This window comes from Bos javanicus, chromosome 3, assembly GCF_032452875.1.
Source record: "Bos javanicus breed banteng chromosome 3, ARS-OSU_banteng_1.0, whole genome shotgun sequence".
Taxonomy (NCBI): domain Eukaryota; kingdom Metazoa; phylum Chordata; class Mammalia; order Artiodactyla; family Bovidae; genus Bos; species Bos javanicus.
The window spans coordinates 93,383,117-93,395,310 of record NC_083870.1 but is presented as its reverse complement, the minus strand read 5'-3'; the positions used below and the strand labels follow the sequence as shown (position 1 = coordinate 93,395,310).

At 56.7% G+C, this 12,194-nt stretch overlaps 1 protein-coding gene across 1 annotated transcript in view; it reads right to left on the bottom strand.

The window, feature by feature from the left end:
• Nucleotides 1–1,223: 1,223 nt before the first annotated feature.
• Nucleotides 1,224–12,194, bottom strand: part of SLC1A7 (solute carrier family 1 member 7) — a 51,984-nt gene continuing 41,013 nt past the window's right edge. The window contains exons 5-11 of the mRNA XM_061411933.1: nucleotides 11,380–11,602; nucleotides 7,844–7,943; nucleotides 6,959–7,192; nucleotides 4,431–4,625; nucleotides 3,489–3,623; nucleotides 2,992–3,094; nucleotides 1,224–2,396 (exon numbers count right to left, since the gene is read on the bottom strand). Coding sequence (XP_061267917.1) covers nucleotides 2,178–2,396; nucleotides 2,992–3,094; nucleotides 3,489–3,623; nucleotides 4,431–4,625; nucleotides 6,959–7,192; nucleotides 7,844–7,943; nucleotides 11,380–11,602 — 1,209 coding nt within the window. The 3' untranslated portion in view covers nucleotides 1,224–2,177. The remainder of the gene's footprint in view (nucleotides 2,397–2,991; nucleotides 3,095–3,488; nucleotides 3,624–4,430; nucleotides 4,626–6,958; nucleotides 7,193–7,843; nucleotides 7,944–11,379; nucleotides 11,603–12,194) is intronic.

The window sequence follows — 12,194 nt, the reverse complement described above, 5'->3', positions numbered from 1 at the left end:
CCTGGAAGTGGTGGCCCCCCACCACTAGAGGTGTGTAAGCATGCTGCTGTTGAGCCCAGTAAAGAGCAGCTTCCTGATCCGTATGGAGCAGAGATGTGCCACAGGAAGAGTTATGATAGCTGGACATTTGATCTGTCATAGGTGATTAGGCCTTAAGGAAGGAAGGATGCTCCCAAGATGGATTCTATAGCCTCTAGCCCTATAGTGGGAGGGGGAGCCTAGGGCCCTTCCCAGACTCTTCAGACTATGACCCTGGGAGGAAGATGGAGGTAGTTCAGGAGTGGAGCCTGGGAGGCAGGTGATTGTTGTCGTTCAGCCGACTCTTGGCGACCCCATGGACTGCAACACGCCAGGCTTCCCCATCCTTCACTGTCTCCTGGAGTTTGCTCAAACTCATGTCTATTGAGTCAATGATGCCGTCCTACCATCTCATTCTCTGCCGCTCCCTTCTCCTCCTGCCTTCAGTCTTTCCCAGCATCAGGGTCTTTTCCAATGAGTCGGCTCTTCGCACCAGGTGGCCAAAGTATTTGGAGCTTCAGCTTCAGCATCAGTCCTTCCACTGAATATTCGACTTGATTACCCTCCTGATTCTCTCATCCCCTCCCCCAGCTTCATGGGCTCCATGGTGCAAAACCCTGGGGCTGTATCTTCTCCCCAAAGTGCATCCAGAGCAGGCTGTGTGGCCAGGGTCCTCTGTGTTCCCTGTGAGCCTCCTAGAGACACTGTGAGGCTGAGGAGAGCGAGGGAAGGAGAGTCTGAAAACTTCTTGGGCACATCCCCTGCTTAAAGCAAAGCATTCACAGATGGGAGCCAGGCTGGCTGAAGAAATGTATTTCTTTTGTGAGGACTGACCTGAGAGTCCTGCCTGTAGAACCCAGGCTATGAGCAGAGTGGTCTGTCCACACCGTGGTTCCCAGACAGGCCCCTGGGCAGCCCAGCACGTGCTCTGCTTCCTGCATGTAATGGCTCAAGCAGGCCTGTCCTCGCTCTGGACACCAGGACAGGCTCATCCACACTCTGGCTGCCCAGGCAGGCCCATCCACACACTGACAGCCCAGACAGACCTGTCTACACTCCAGCTATGCAGACAAGGCTGTTTACATTCCGGCTTCCTGGACAGCCCCGTCTGTACTCGGACTGCCCAGACAAGCAAGTCTGCGCTTTGCCTGTATTAACCCAATAAAGAAATGCTGGTTTGGGTATGGTCACTAAGCCCACAAGCCTTGAAAAACAAAATACCTTTATTTAGTTATCACTGAACTTGAAAACACAGAAAGGAATAGAAAATCTAACTCCTCTTCATCACATGGGCTTTGGGGTGGGGGGTGGGGAGTGCTGACCCCAGGGCCATCTGGGCAGCTTGACTGAAACATCCCAGGTGAGTCTGCATCCCCAGTCCTGGCTGGCTCACCTGTCCAATGGGAGACTAGCCCGGGGGTTTCTAGGGGCCTTGAAGCTCTGGTGAAGACATCTTCATCTCCACATCAGATGAGCTTTATGAGACAGAACCGCTAGGCCAGGAGATGGGACGGGCTGTGGCACGTGGAAGGCAGTGGGTCTCGGCTTTAGGCTGGGCCCGTCCTTGGGGAGAGCTGTTGGTCTGAGGCCACGTGTTATGGGGCTGGGTGGGGGCGGGCCTGGGCTGGGACGCAGCTGGGGCAGAACCAGGACATTGCTATGTCCTCATAAACTGAAAGCAGTGATGGCTCTGGGGCTCCTGGAGGGGGCAGAGCCTCCCTCTCAGCGTCTGACCCTGCAGCCATCCCTGTCCTCTGGCAGGGAGTGGCCAGGGCTTGAAAGCCTTGAACTAGAGTCCTAGTCCTGATATCACTTGTTCCGAGACCTGGGGCACGTGTTTTCAGCTCTCAGAGCCTCAACTTTGTGATCCAGAAAGTGGGGACCGTACCCCTGCCTGCCACCTGCACAGGCCAACCCAGTGGAAATGTCACAGTCGGGGCTCAGGCTACGCCTGCCTGTAACTCTCCAGCTGGGACCCCCACGTGCAGTCTTTTCCCTTCCTTACACTCCACTTTCCGTCAAGTGGAGCCCATTCTGGACCCTCAAGGGTGGGGAGATAGTGTGAGTCTGGCCCTTGTGCTCAGGAAAGTAGTGAATTGAGATCCTGCCCTTGGCCCCTAACCCTGGAGGCCTTCCCCAGGCCCCGCAGTTCCTCAGGCTCAGACGTTGGTCTCGAGCTCGCTGATCTCAATGGTGCAGTGGTCCAGACTGGTGGTGGCTGGTTCCTCATCCTGCTCCACCTGGACGGGGACGTGGTGGGGACAGGAGGGGCCCAGGGTCAGCTCTGCGGCCTCAGCCACGCTCTTCACACAGCCATTCTGCTGGGTTGCCACGATCTCCTGGAGGCTCACGGGCTTGGTCTCACAGGGCAGTGGTTTCTGGGGAGAGGAAACAGGTCTTGGCAGCAGCAGGAGGGACTGAGGTTAGACAGTAGGGAGGACTGGACAGGCAAAGGGCTGGGGACAGTCTGATTGGTTTTCCTACAGACATGCTGTGAGACCTTGCTAGGTCATAGGGCCTCTCTGGGCTCCAGTTTCAAGTTGTCCTGCCTCCTGGGACTGTCTTAGGAGAGGGGGCACCTGCCCCCTGGGATCCAGTGTGGGAGTGGACAGCTCCCCTGCCTGAGCCTCAGTGTCCTCCCCACGGAATGGGACAGCCGCTCCAAGTAGTTATTGAAGGAGCCCTGAGGACCATGAAGCTCCCAGCAGACATGTGAACACTGGCCTTGTTGTCGACAGGACAGGAGGGTGTGGCTCCCTGAGGATGCTGTGTTCACCACTGGCCATGGTGGGTGTTCAACAATCAGCTGTGAGAGGAGTCTGTCACCCGGGTGCCCGTGAGCAGATCAAGGTGTGGAGGGATTGGTGGAAGGCTGCCCCGCTGGTGGGTAGCTGATGTGCTGCCCTGCCCACCACTCCTGGCTGCACCCTTGGGCCTTTGGGCAGCCTGGCTGGAGGGAGACGGTGTGCTCACCTCGGTGCCCGTGTCCTGAGCGAAGTCTTTCCGGCAGACGTGAGCCATGATCCCAGCAGCCAGTGCGTCACCCAGCACATTAATCATGGTGCGGAAACGGTCCCTGGTGGGCCAAGGTGGGCGGTGAGCAGCAGGCCCTCTGTTGTAAGGGGAGCTGGGAGAGGGCGGTGCTCACAGGACGGGTGTCTTCCTGGTCCTCCCGGCCCAGCACCCCCTGGCGGTGCTGAAGTGGGTGATGCAGGCATGTGGCTGTGTGGTGCCTCAGGGCCTGTGTGTCAAAGGGCTTGGGCTAATGCTCTGCTCCCACCCTCCTGAAATTCTTTGTAGTATTTGAACAAGGGATCCCAGGTTTTCACTTTTGAAAACTGGACCCCACAGATCATGCAGCTGGGCAGGTGTCAATGAGTACCCACTGTGCCAAACCATGACAGCTCCCCAGTCCACTGTGAGCGCCTGCCTCCCAGGGAACAGGAGAGGGTGGGGGGAACCGCACTCACAGAGCCCAGTCGACAGCGATGATGAGGGTGATGTCGTCGGTGGGAAGGCCCACGGACGTGAGCACGATGACCATGGTGACGAGCCCGGCCTGGGGGATGCCAGCTGCCCCGATGCTGGCTGCGGTGGCTGTGATGCTGCAGGAGAGGGCAGGGAGCATTGTTGGACCCTGGGCCCAAGGAGGAGGCCAGAATGCCAGAGCCTCTGGGGCCAGCATTGTGGAGCAGGCATTATTAGGAATGCCACAGCAGGGCATTCTTGGGGCAGGGGCATGCCTCTGCCCAAGGTACTGTGGTCCCAGAGGCTGTATCCCTGGCCTCAGCAGAACGTCCTAAGAAGTCTGTGGAAAGCCCTGTGTCTGGGTTGGGAAGATCCCCTGGAGGAGGGCGTGGCAACCCACTCCAGTATTCTTGCCTGGAGAATCCATGGACAGAGGAGCCTGGCAGGCCACTGTCCCTGTAGGAGTCCAGGAAATTCTCCACAGGCTCCCATCATCCACTGGCACTGGGTCCCCAGGGTCAGACTTGTACCCTCAGGCTGGCATGTGAGGCCTTCCCCTTCACCTCTGTCCTCTCTTGGCACCATCCCCGAGCTCCGGCCACACCAGCAGCCCCTCCACTGTCCTCAGTCCCGCCTCTGGCCTCTGCTTGCCCTGTGCCTGCCTGCAGTGCTTCCTGCTATGCATGTCCCCGCTGCAGGCCCTCCTCTGGGCCCTAGCTCCCCAAGTTGCTCAGAGCTCCCCACCTGCAGGGCGGCCCTGGGGAAGGAGCCTGGTGCCCTGAATCATGAGACCCCAGCACTGACTTGCTGTGTGGCCTGGAATGAGCCCCTTGCCCTCTCTGGGCCTCAGAGACCACATGAGATATGGGAGCTCAAGACTCCCAAAAGCCCTTCCAGAGCAACCATCCCCCATCCACACTGGGTGCAGGGCGTCAGGACCACACCTGATGGTGATGATCTGGCCGAAGTCCAGCTCATAGTTGTTGACCTGGGCAATGAAGATGGCAGCCACGGCCTCGTAGAGCGCCGTGCCGTCCATGTTGATGGTGGCACCTACGGGCAGCACAAAGCGGGCAATGCGCCGGTCGATGTGGTTGTTCTCCAGCAGGCACTTAAAGGTGATGGGCAGTGTGGCTGAGCTGTGAATAGAAGGGCCAGTGTCTGCCCATCACCCTCCTCCAGGATGGTCAGGGCCCCCAGGTTGCCAGCTGGTCGGTAACAGAAGCGACCCCCCCAACCCCCAATGCGAGGCAGCTGGCCCATCTAGGGTGAACAGACTGAAGGAGCTTTTAAAATAGTCATGTGGCCAGACTTGCCCAGGCTCAGGGCCTTAGAGACCCCCTGTGCACACTGGTCAGGAAGGCAGTGACCGCCAGCAGAGCATCTGATAGGTGCCAGGTGCTGTGCTTTACACCTCATGGCTTCCTGCTAGGAAGGTTTTGAGTTCCTTTAACAGGTAAAGAAATGAAGCCCAGAGGGGAGGAGGGGCTGACGCCATGTCACATGACTATGCAAAGTGGAGATGAAGTGGTCAACAGCAGGGCCCTGGCTGGGGGCACTGACTTAACAGGTTCCAGCTTCCCGCTAGCTTAGTGGCCTTGGCACCTCCTCAACTTGTACGTGCCATAGTTTCCTTGTCCCAGACAATCGGTGCACTATGGAGCTATTAGGATTCAACAAGAGAGCGCTTAGAATAGCGTCTACATATCGTAGGTGGCTTCCCTGGTGGTTCGGGCTTCCCTTGTGGCTCAGCTGGTAAAGAATCTGCCTGCAAGGTGGGAGACCTAGATTTGAACCCTGGGTTGGGACGATCCCCTGGAGAAGGGAAAGGCTACCCACTCCAGTATTCTGGCCTGCAGAATTCCATGGACTGCATAGTCCATGGGGTCACAAAGAGTCAGACACGACTGAGCGACTTTCACTTCACTTCCCTGCTGGTTCAGACAGTAAAAAATTTGCCTGCAATGCAGGAGACCCAGGTTCAGTCCCTGGGTGGGGAAGATCCCCTTGAGGAGGGCATGGCAACCCACTCCAGTATTCTCGCCTGGAGAATTCCGTGGACAGAGGAGCCTGGCGGGCTACAGTCCATAGGATCGCAAAGAGTCAGACACGATTTAGTGACTTAGCAAGCACGCATCGTAGGTACTCAACCAATGGTAGCCCTGGCTCTTGTAGCTGTGTTGTTACTGAGCTCCCAGGAGCAGAGTTGGGCCTGAAATTCAGGTTTGCATAGCCCCACAGCCCTTACTCCCCACAGGTCACTGCCTGGGAGGCCCAGGTACACTTGCCAGAGCCCCTCATGGGCCCCAGGCATGCTGGGCCCGAGGCTGCTGTTCCTGTAGGAAACGGCGAGGGCTGCTGGTACTGGTGGGGCTTAACCAGCAGCATGGGGGCCAGCAGCTGCCCGGGGCTTCATCTTTCCCTCTCGCCTCCTCCCTCTGCCCTGGATGGGGTTCCCAGACAAGGCTTCTAGGGCTTTTCCTCATTGGTTCTGCTCCTCCCGAGTCCTGCATGAGGTGCTTCTGCTGCCAAGGGTGGGTTATGTGGCTGCCGGGGAAGGAGGTCTGTGGTGGCCCCATATTTCCATTTTACAGACTGGGGGACTGAGGCCTAGGGAAGAGAAGGCAGTAAGGGATGGAGGGAAGAGCCAGGCCTTTGATGCCAGAGACATGGGCTCAGGTTTAGGTGAGTTCCTTCGTATAGAGCTTGGACACTCACTGTGGGGAGAACCACTGTTTCTTCACAGGGTTAGATGCCCGGTAAATGACCACCTCCTTCCCTCTCCTCACTCAATAGCAGAGTTTGCATGACTTCATCTCCCTGGGTCTTCTGCACTCAATTGCGGTTTGGGATGCTTGAGGTCAGGTGTTGCTTCACCAAGCCCAGAATGGCCTTAGTGGGTTATCTCCATTAATCACACCACAACTCTACATGCCAGAGGCCACAGTGATCCCCAGTCTGTATATGAGGAAACTAACCCCACCCACCCAGGGAGGTGGAGTGACTTGCCCGCAGTCACAGAGCTAGTGGGTAATGGAATCATGACTCAGATTCCCACTGTCTAGAGACACTGCCAACGTTGTGACAGGGCTACCTGCCAGTGCCAGTAACCAGGCAAAGTCCCTGAAGAGCAGAGGGCCTGACTCCAACGGAAGCACCACGTGGCAGTGAAAGGCGGCAGAGACTGCAGACTCATCACTCTTCAGCTCTGCCTGCGCCTGACACGTGGACACCAACCCCCACGTGGACTGAGTGAGCCCTGGGGATGCAGAGGAGGGCTGGCTGCCATTCGGGAAGGTAGGGGCTCATGCATTTCAAGAATAGGTCTTGTTACCACATCCTCTCCCAAGTTTGTGAAGTAGGTCACATCGACACTTTCCATGGTTCCATGGCTACAGACAAATGATGGCTGGACAGAAGAATAGCTTTCAGCCATGGTCTCCTCCCTGACACCTTCACCGCCCAGGGCTACCTGGAGGAGGTGGCCAGTGCGATGAGCAGGGCCTGGAGGATGCCGCGGATGAAGACGATGGGGTTCTTTTTGGTGATGAAGAAGTAGAGCAGGGGCAGGATGAAGAGGCCATGGACGACCAGCCCGCACACCACGGTGACTGCATAGAAGCCCAGCTTCTTTCCTACGGTCGTGGGGTTGTCCATCTCCAGGATCTTGCCAGCGATGAGAAACACGATGCCAAAGGGGAAGTACCTGGGGTGGGCAGGGCAGCCGGCTCACCACCAGGCAGGCAAAGACCCTGGGAGGCCCCGGGCACTACATGACTGCCAGGCCTGTCTGCCCTGAGCCTCCCAGGACTCTTGTGAGGATAGAATGTGACTATGTACCTGGGTACCTGGCATACGGTGTCACTAATGCCCCCTTAACCAGTCCAGCCATGCACAGCCTTCACCCTTCTGCCTTCTTCTGCAGGCCCACATTTCAGCCCAGCGATGAGACAGCCTCTATGGCTGACCTTGGCAGGCCTCTGACTTACCCTATCTCACTGTGCAGGGTTGGACTAGAAGATTCCTAAGGTCTGAACTCTGAGCCAAGGAGTGGCAGCTGGCTGTCACTTCCAGGGTCTCCTTTCTCCAAAAGCTGAGCTACTGAGGCCCCAAGAGATGGGGAAACAGCCTGAGAGGTCAGGAGGATTAGCTCTTGGTTTGCCTCCAGGGGGCCTGTCGGGGCCAGAAGTGGCAGGCCCGGGGCTGGGACTTGGCCTGGGCAGGGCTGGGGGTATCCTCCTGTGCAGCTTTCTGCTCATTCCTATGGGACCACGGGGTCCCTCCAGCTGCCCAGGACAGGGCTGGAAGGGGGTGGAGTAGGTAGGAGTCCACCCTCGACCCCCGCGACGAGGCTCACCACACAGCCACGGCCACGATCTTCATGACAGACTCGTTGAGGCACTGGCAGAAGCTGACCAGCGGGGCCCCGCTGTCACCCATGCGGCCCAGCATGATGCCTGCGGAGGGCGGGGACACGGCAGATGACACCTGGCAGAGGGAGGCAGACCTGCCTGACACCTGCACGAGCCAGCACGTGCTGGGGCTAGGCACTGACAGACCACGGGCACACACAGATCTCAGCGCCTGGCCGACAGCCCAGCAGCCTCTGCCACCCGGCGCTTCCCCCCTGCTTCCCCTCCCTTCCTGGCCTCCCCGATGGAGAGGGCTGTGACCTCCCCACGGGGCTCCATCTCTTCCTCCTCTCTACCCAGCTGCATGTGCCACCTTCTAAAGATAAAAATGCTCCCTGCCAACACCCCCAACTGACTTTCCTGCACACAGAGACCGTAACCAACAGCCCACCGCTCTCACCCTGGCTCAGGCCCCACTTGGCCTGGCCATGCCTCTAACTCCTGCCTCTGTCTGGCCCCCGCTTTCCCTTCCTCACTCTGTTCCTACATCCTGCCTTCTTCACATTTTTAGACTACCTCAAGCTCTTGGCTGTGGTGGGGCCTTTGTCCACTCAGTTCCTGATGCCTGAAGCCCTGGACTGGAGGCCTGCACCTCCCCAACTCCCCCTTGGCAGACTCCCCATTCATTCTCTAACACATCTCTTTCTGATCCCCTCATATCACTTATTATAACAGTCATCCACTGTGTTGTTCTGTCTCCTCCAATAGAAAGTTAACCCATGAGGGCAACTTATCATTGAATGAATGAACAAGGGAATGAATGACAAAGCCTTTTCCAAAGCCCCTGTCACCCTCCCCTTGGGGTTCTGAGCTCATGCAGATAACCACAGTTAGGTCACTCCTGGAACAGTGACAAGCATCTGCTCTCCCACTGGTGACACAAAAATGGAGAGCATAATACACTCTGTGTCTGCCTTCATGGAGCTGACTGTCACCGTGTCCAAGAGGTTCATCCACTGACTCAGCCGGTGAGGGGCGGGATCTGGATCCTGGCCTCTGGAACCCTAGGGAAGAGCTCTTTCCCTGCCCAGGATGCTCCGAACCCATGCGGAACAGGGAGCAGCTACCACGGGGGAGGGGAGTGGAGGGGCCCTACCGGGGTGGGCAGGAGAGGCCAGAGAGGCAGGCAACACTGGGCCCAGGTCTGTCCATCTGGCCTGTGGAAGCCTGGCTGAACTCAGAGCCAGGCTCCCCGCTGACTGTCCCTCCCCAGCTATTCCTGCTCCTCATCAAGCTCCCTGTTCCACCCCCAGGCTCTGGCTGGCTTAGAGCAACTGTACATGCGGAGGGTGGCAGTGGGCTTCCTCCCACAAGCAAGGCCAAGGCCACCTTAGCATCAGCCACATCCCAACACCAGGGAGAAGACGAGGAAGGAGGCTCAGTGAGGGGAGCAGCTGCATGGTATGCTCACTCACACTCAGGCGGGGGCACACAGAGACATCGACAAGGCAAGAGGACACACGAAAAATAGTCACTGACACGCGGACAGTGACGTGCTCAGTAAACAGTGAAACGAGTTGAAGGCTCTCAAACTTTTCTTTAGTTCTGTTAATAGATGTCCTTTTAGTATGCTCCCAGCCCTAAGAGAGTGGTGATGGCTGGGGAAAAGGAAGAAAGTCCAGGGCGGGGGACAGATTATCAGAGGTGCTGAGGATGCTTCCAAACACTGTCCTCTCATACACCAGGGTCTCTGAGGTCCTGGCCCCTCTGTGTGCCCACCTGGCCTTTTGACCAGGATGAAAAGAGCTCCATTCCCCATTGTCATTCATCTGCCCATCCACCCATCTTTCCCAGTCTACCGAGCACCTGCTCTAACCAGTCACGTGGTGGCTGTGGGGCTACACGGAGACCAAGACCTGTGTCTGCCTGCATGGGATGTACACAGCTGTCACGAAGGCATTGAACAGCCACACTAACAAGTAGGCAGTTGTATTGGGTCAAATGTTTAAGGAATAACACAGGGCATCTGACTGGGGTTAGACTTTTCCCCAGGATGGGATACTAATATTAAGCCCCCTCAAGGATGAGGAAAGTGTAGCGGAGAGCGAGGGGCAGGAGCAGCCTGGCTGAGGGAGGTGCCTTCCAGGGACCGACAGGCAGAGCGGCTGAGGAAGTGAGCCGGCCGAGAGAGGCACCCCTCTCCGAGCCAGTGGAGGCTTTACATGGGGACTCAATGACCCTGTGAGGAGGACACACAAGGACAGGGGACTCTTGGGGCAGTTTTTCCAGAAACCAGGTGAGAGATGACAATGACCTTGGCTGGGGCAGTGGGCAGAAGGAAATGCGGAGGCTGGAGAGATTTCAGAGGCAGACCTGATGGGATTTGGGTGTGAGTTGAAGCAGACGGCAAAGTAGAAAGTAACCCCCAAGTTCCTTGCCTAAGAAACCAAGAAGATGGGAGAATTAACTTGAGAAGAAAACCCTGTGTAGGAGTTGGAAGCTGGAGAGCGCTCCACTAGGCCCAGGGCCGGGGCTGGGGGAAGGGGCTGATAGGATTTTACAGTGAGGCTCCTGGTGACCCCTGGCATGACCTAGAAGGACGAGGTGGGACTGACAAGCTAGATAGTTGTGGAGGGGTTAGGAATTCCTAGACTCCAAAAAAGAAAAGGACTTCACTGGTAGCTCAGTTGGTAAAGAATCTGCCTGCAATGCAGGAGATGTGGGTTCGATCTTTGGTTGGAAATATCCCCTGAAGAAGGAAATGCAGCCCACTCCAGCAATCTCACCTGGGAAACTCCATGGACAAAGAAGCCTGGTGGGCTACAGTCCACGGGGTGGCAAGAGTTGGACACGACTTAGTGACAAACCACTGCTACCAAAGAAGGAAGAAGGCTGTGTGCATATGTCGGTGGGGGTGGTCAAGGGGGGGACGCTGCCGGCAGAGGCATATCCAGAGGTTTTGTAAGATCTGAAGTTTGCACAGTTTGGTGCCTTCTTCAAGAAAAAGAACACAAAATTTAAAAAAGGAAAAAGGATACAGGCCTTAGAAGGGACCTGTGCAAGTTAAACTTCACCAGCTTCATGATAAGTAGCCTGTGGTGGGCCTTGGGGACCCAGCAAAGGAAAAGGTATGGTCACGGGCCCCCAGAAATGGCACAGACAGGTCTGCAGAGAGAGGTGCCCACTGAGAAAGCCCTGTGGTTGAGGGTGGAAGGGAAGAATGAGGGCTTTAAACAAACAGCTGCTGGCAAAGTCAGAGGCATGGCCTTCTCAGAGAGAGGACCATCATCCCTGGAGGCAAATAGCACCCAGGGATGGGGAATTCCCAGTGAGGAACAGCAGCCCAACTCAGGGCGGGCTAGGGACATCCCCTTGTCCCTGGGTAATGGAATAGGGACTTGAGTCACTCCCTCGGAAAAGGAAAGGAAGGAACCTCCTGGAGATGGGGAGACTCCAGGCTATTCAGGTTACTGGACAGGGGATGCAGGGAGGGGTAAACGCAAGGAGGGCCAGGCTTCCTGGGGTGGTGGGCAGCACGTACCCATGGTGGCAGAGAAGATGACAATGCCCAGCACGTTCATGCCATCGCTGGTACCAGGCTCTGACTTGTAAACGACTTCTGGAGGGGGTGTCAGGTCCAGGGCGAAGTTCTGCACACGAGAGTCATTCTCCCCCTGGACTCCATAGATGAGGATCCGCCGAGAAGGGGCCTCCTCTGATGCCACTGTGGGGGACTTGACAACGGGGGTGGTCTTGGTGCGATACTGGTGGGCGACACCCCAACCAGGAATGAGTCAGGAGTAAGCGTAATATCAACAACAATAATAATAACACCTTGGAAGCACATCTGTATCCACTCATGAACTATGTGATTGACAGTAACCCTGTGACATAGGCAGGACAGGGATTATTAATATTTTACCAAAAAGCAAAACTGAGATTTGTTCATTCATCCACACACTACCCAGGCACACCTCCCTCCATCCCTCCTCCCCTCTTCCTTCTGTGCATCATCACACCTACCTGTGATAAGTCACTTCAGTCATGTCCGACTCTGTGAGACCCTGTGAACTGTAGCCCACCAGGCTCCTCTGACCATGGAATTCTCCAGGCAAGAATACTGGAGTGGGTTGCCATGCCCTTCTCCAGGGGATCTCCCCAACCCAGGGATCAAATCCGCGTCTCTTATATCTCTTGCACTGACATTCTTTACCACTAGCGCCACCTGGCTGGGACCCTCTCTAACCATCCATCCATCTCTTACACAGATAATCTGCCTGGATAATCCTCCATTCACCTGTTTGTCCTCCTTCAGCCACCCACTATCCATCTGCCTAACAGCCAGCCAGCCCTGCC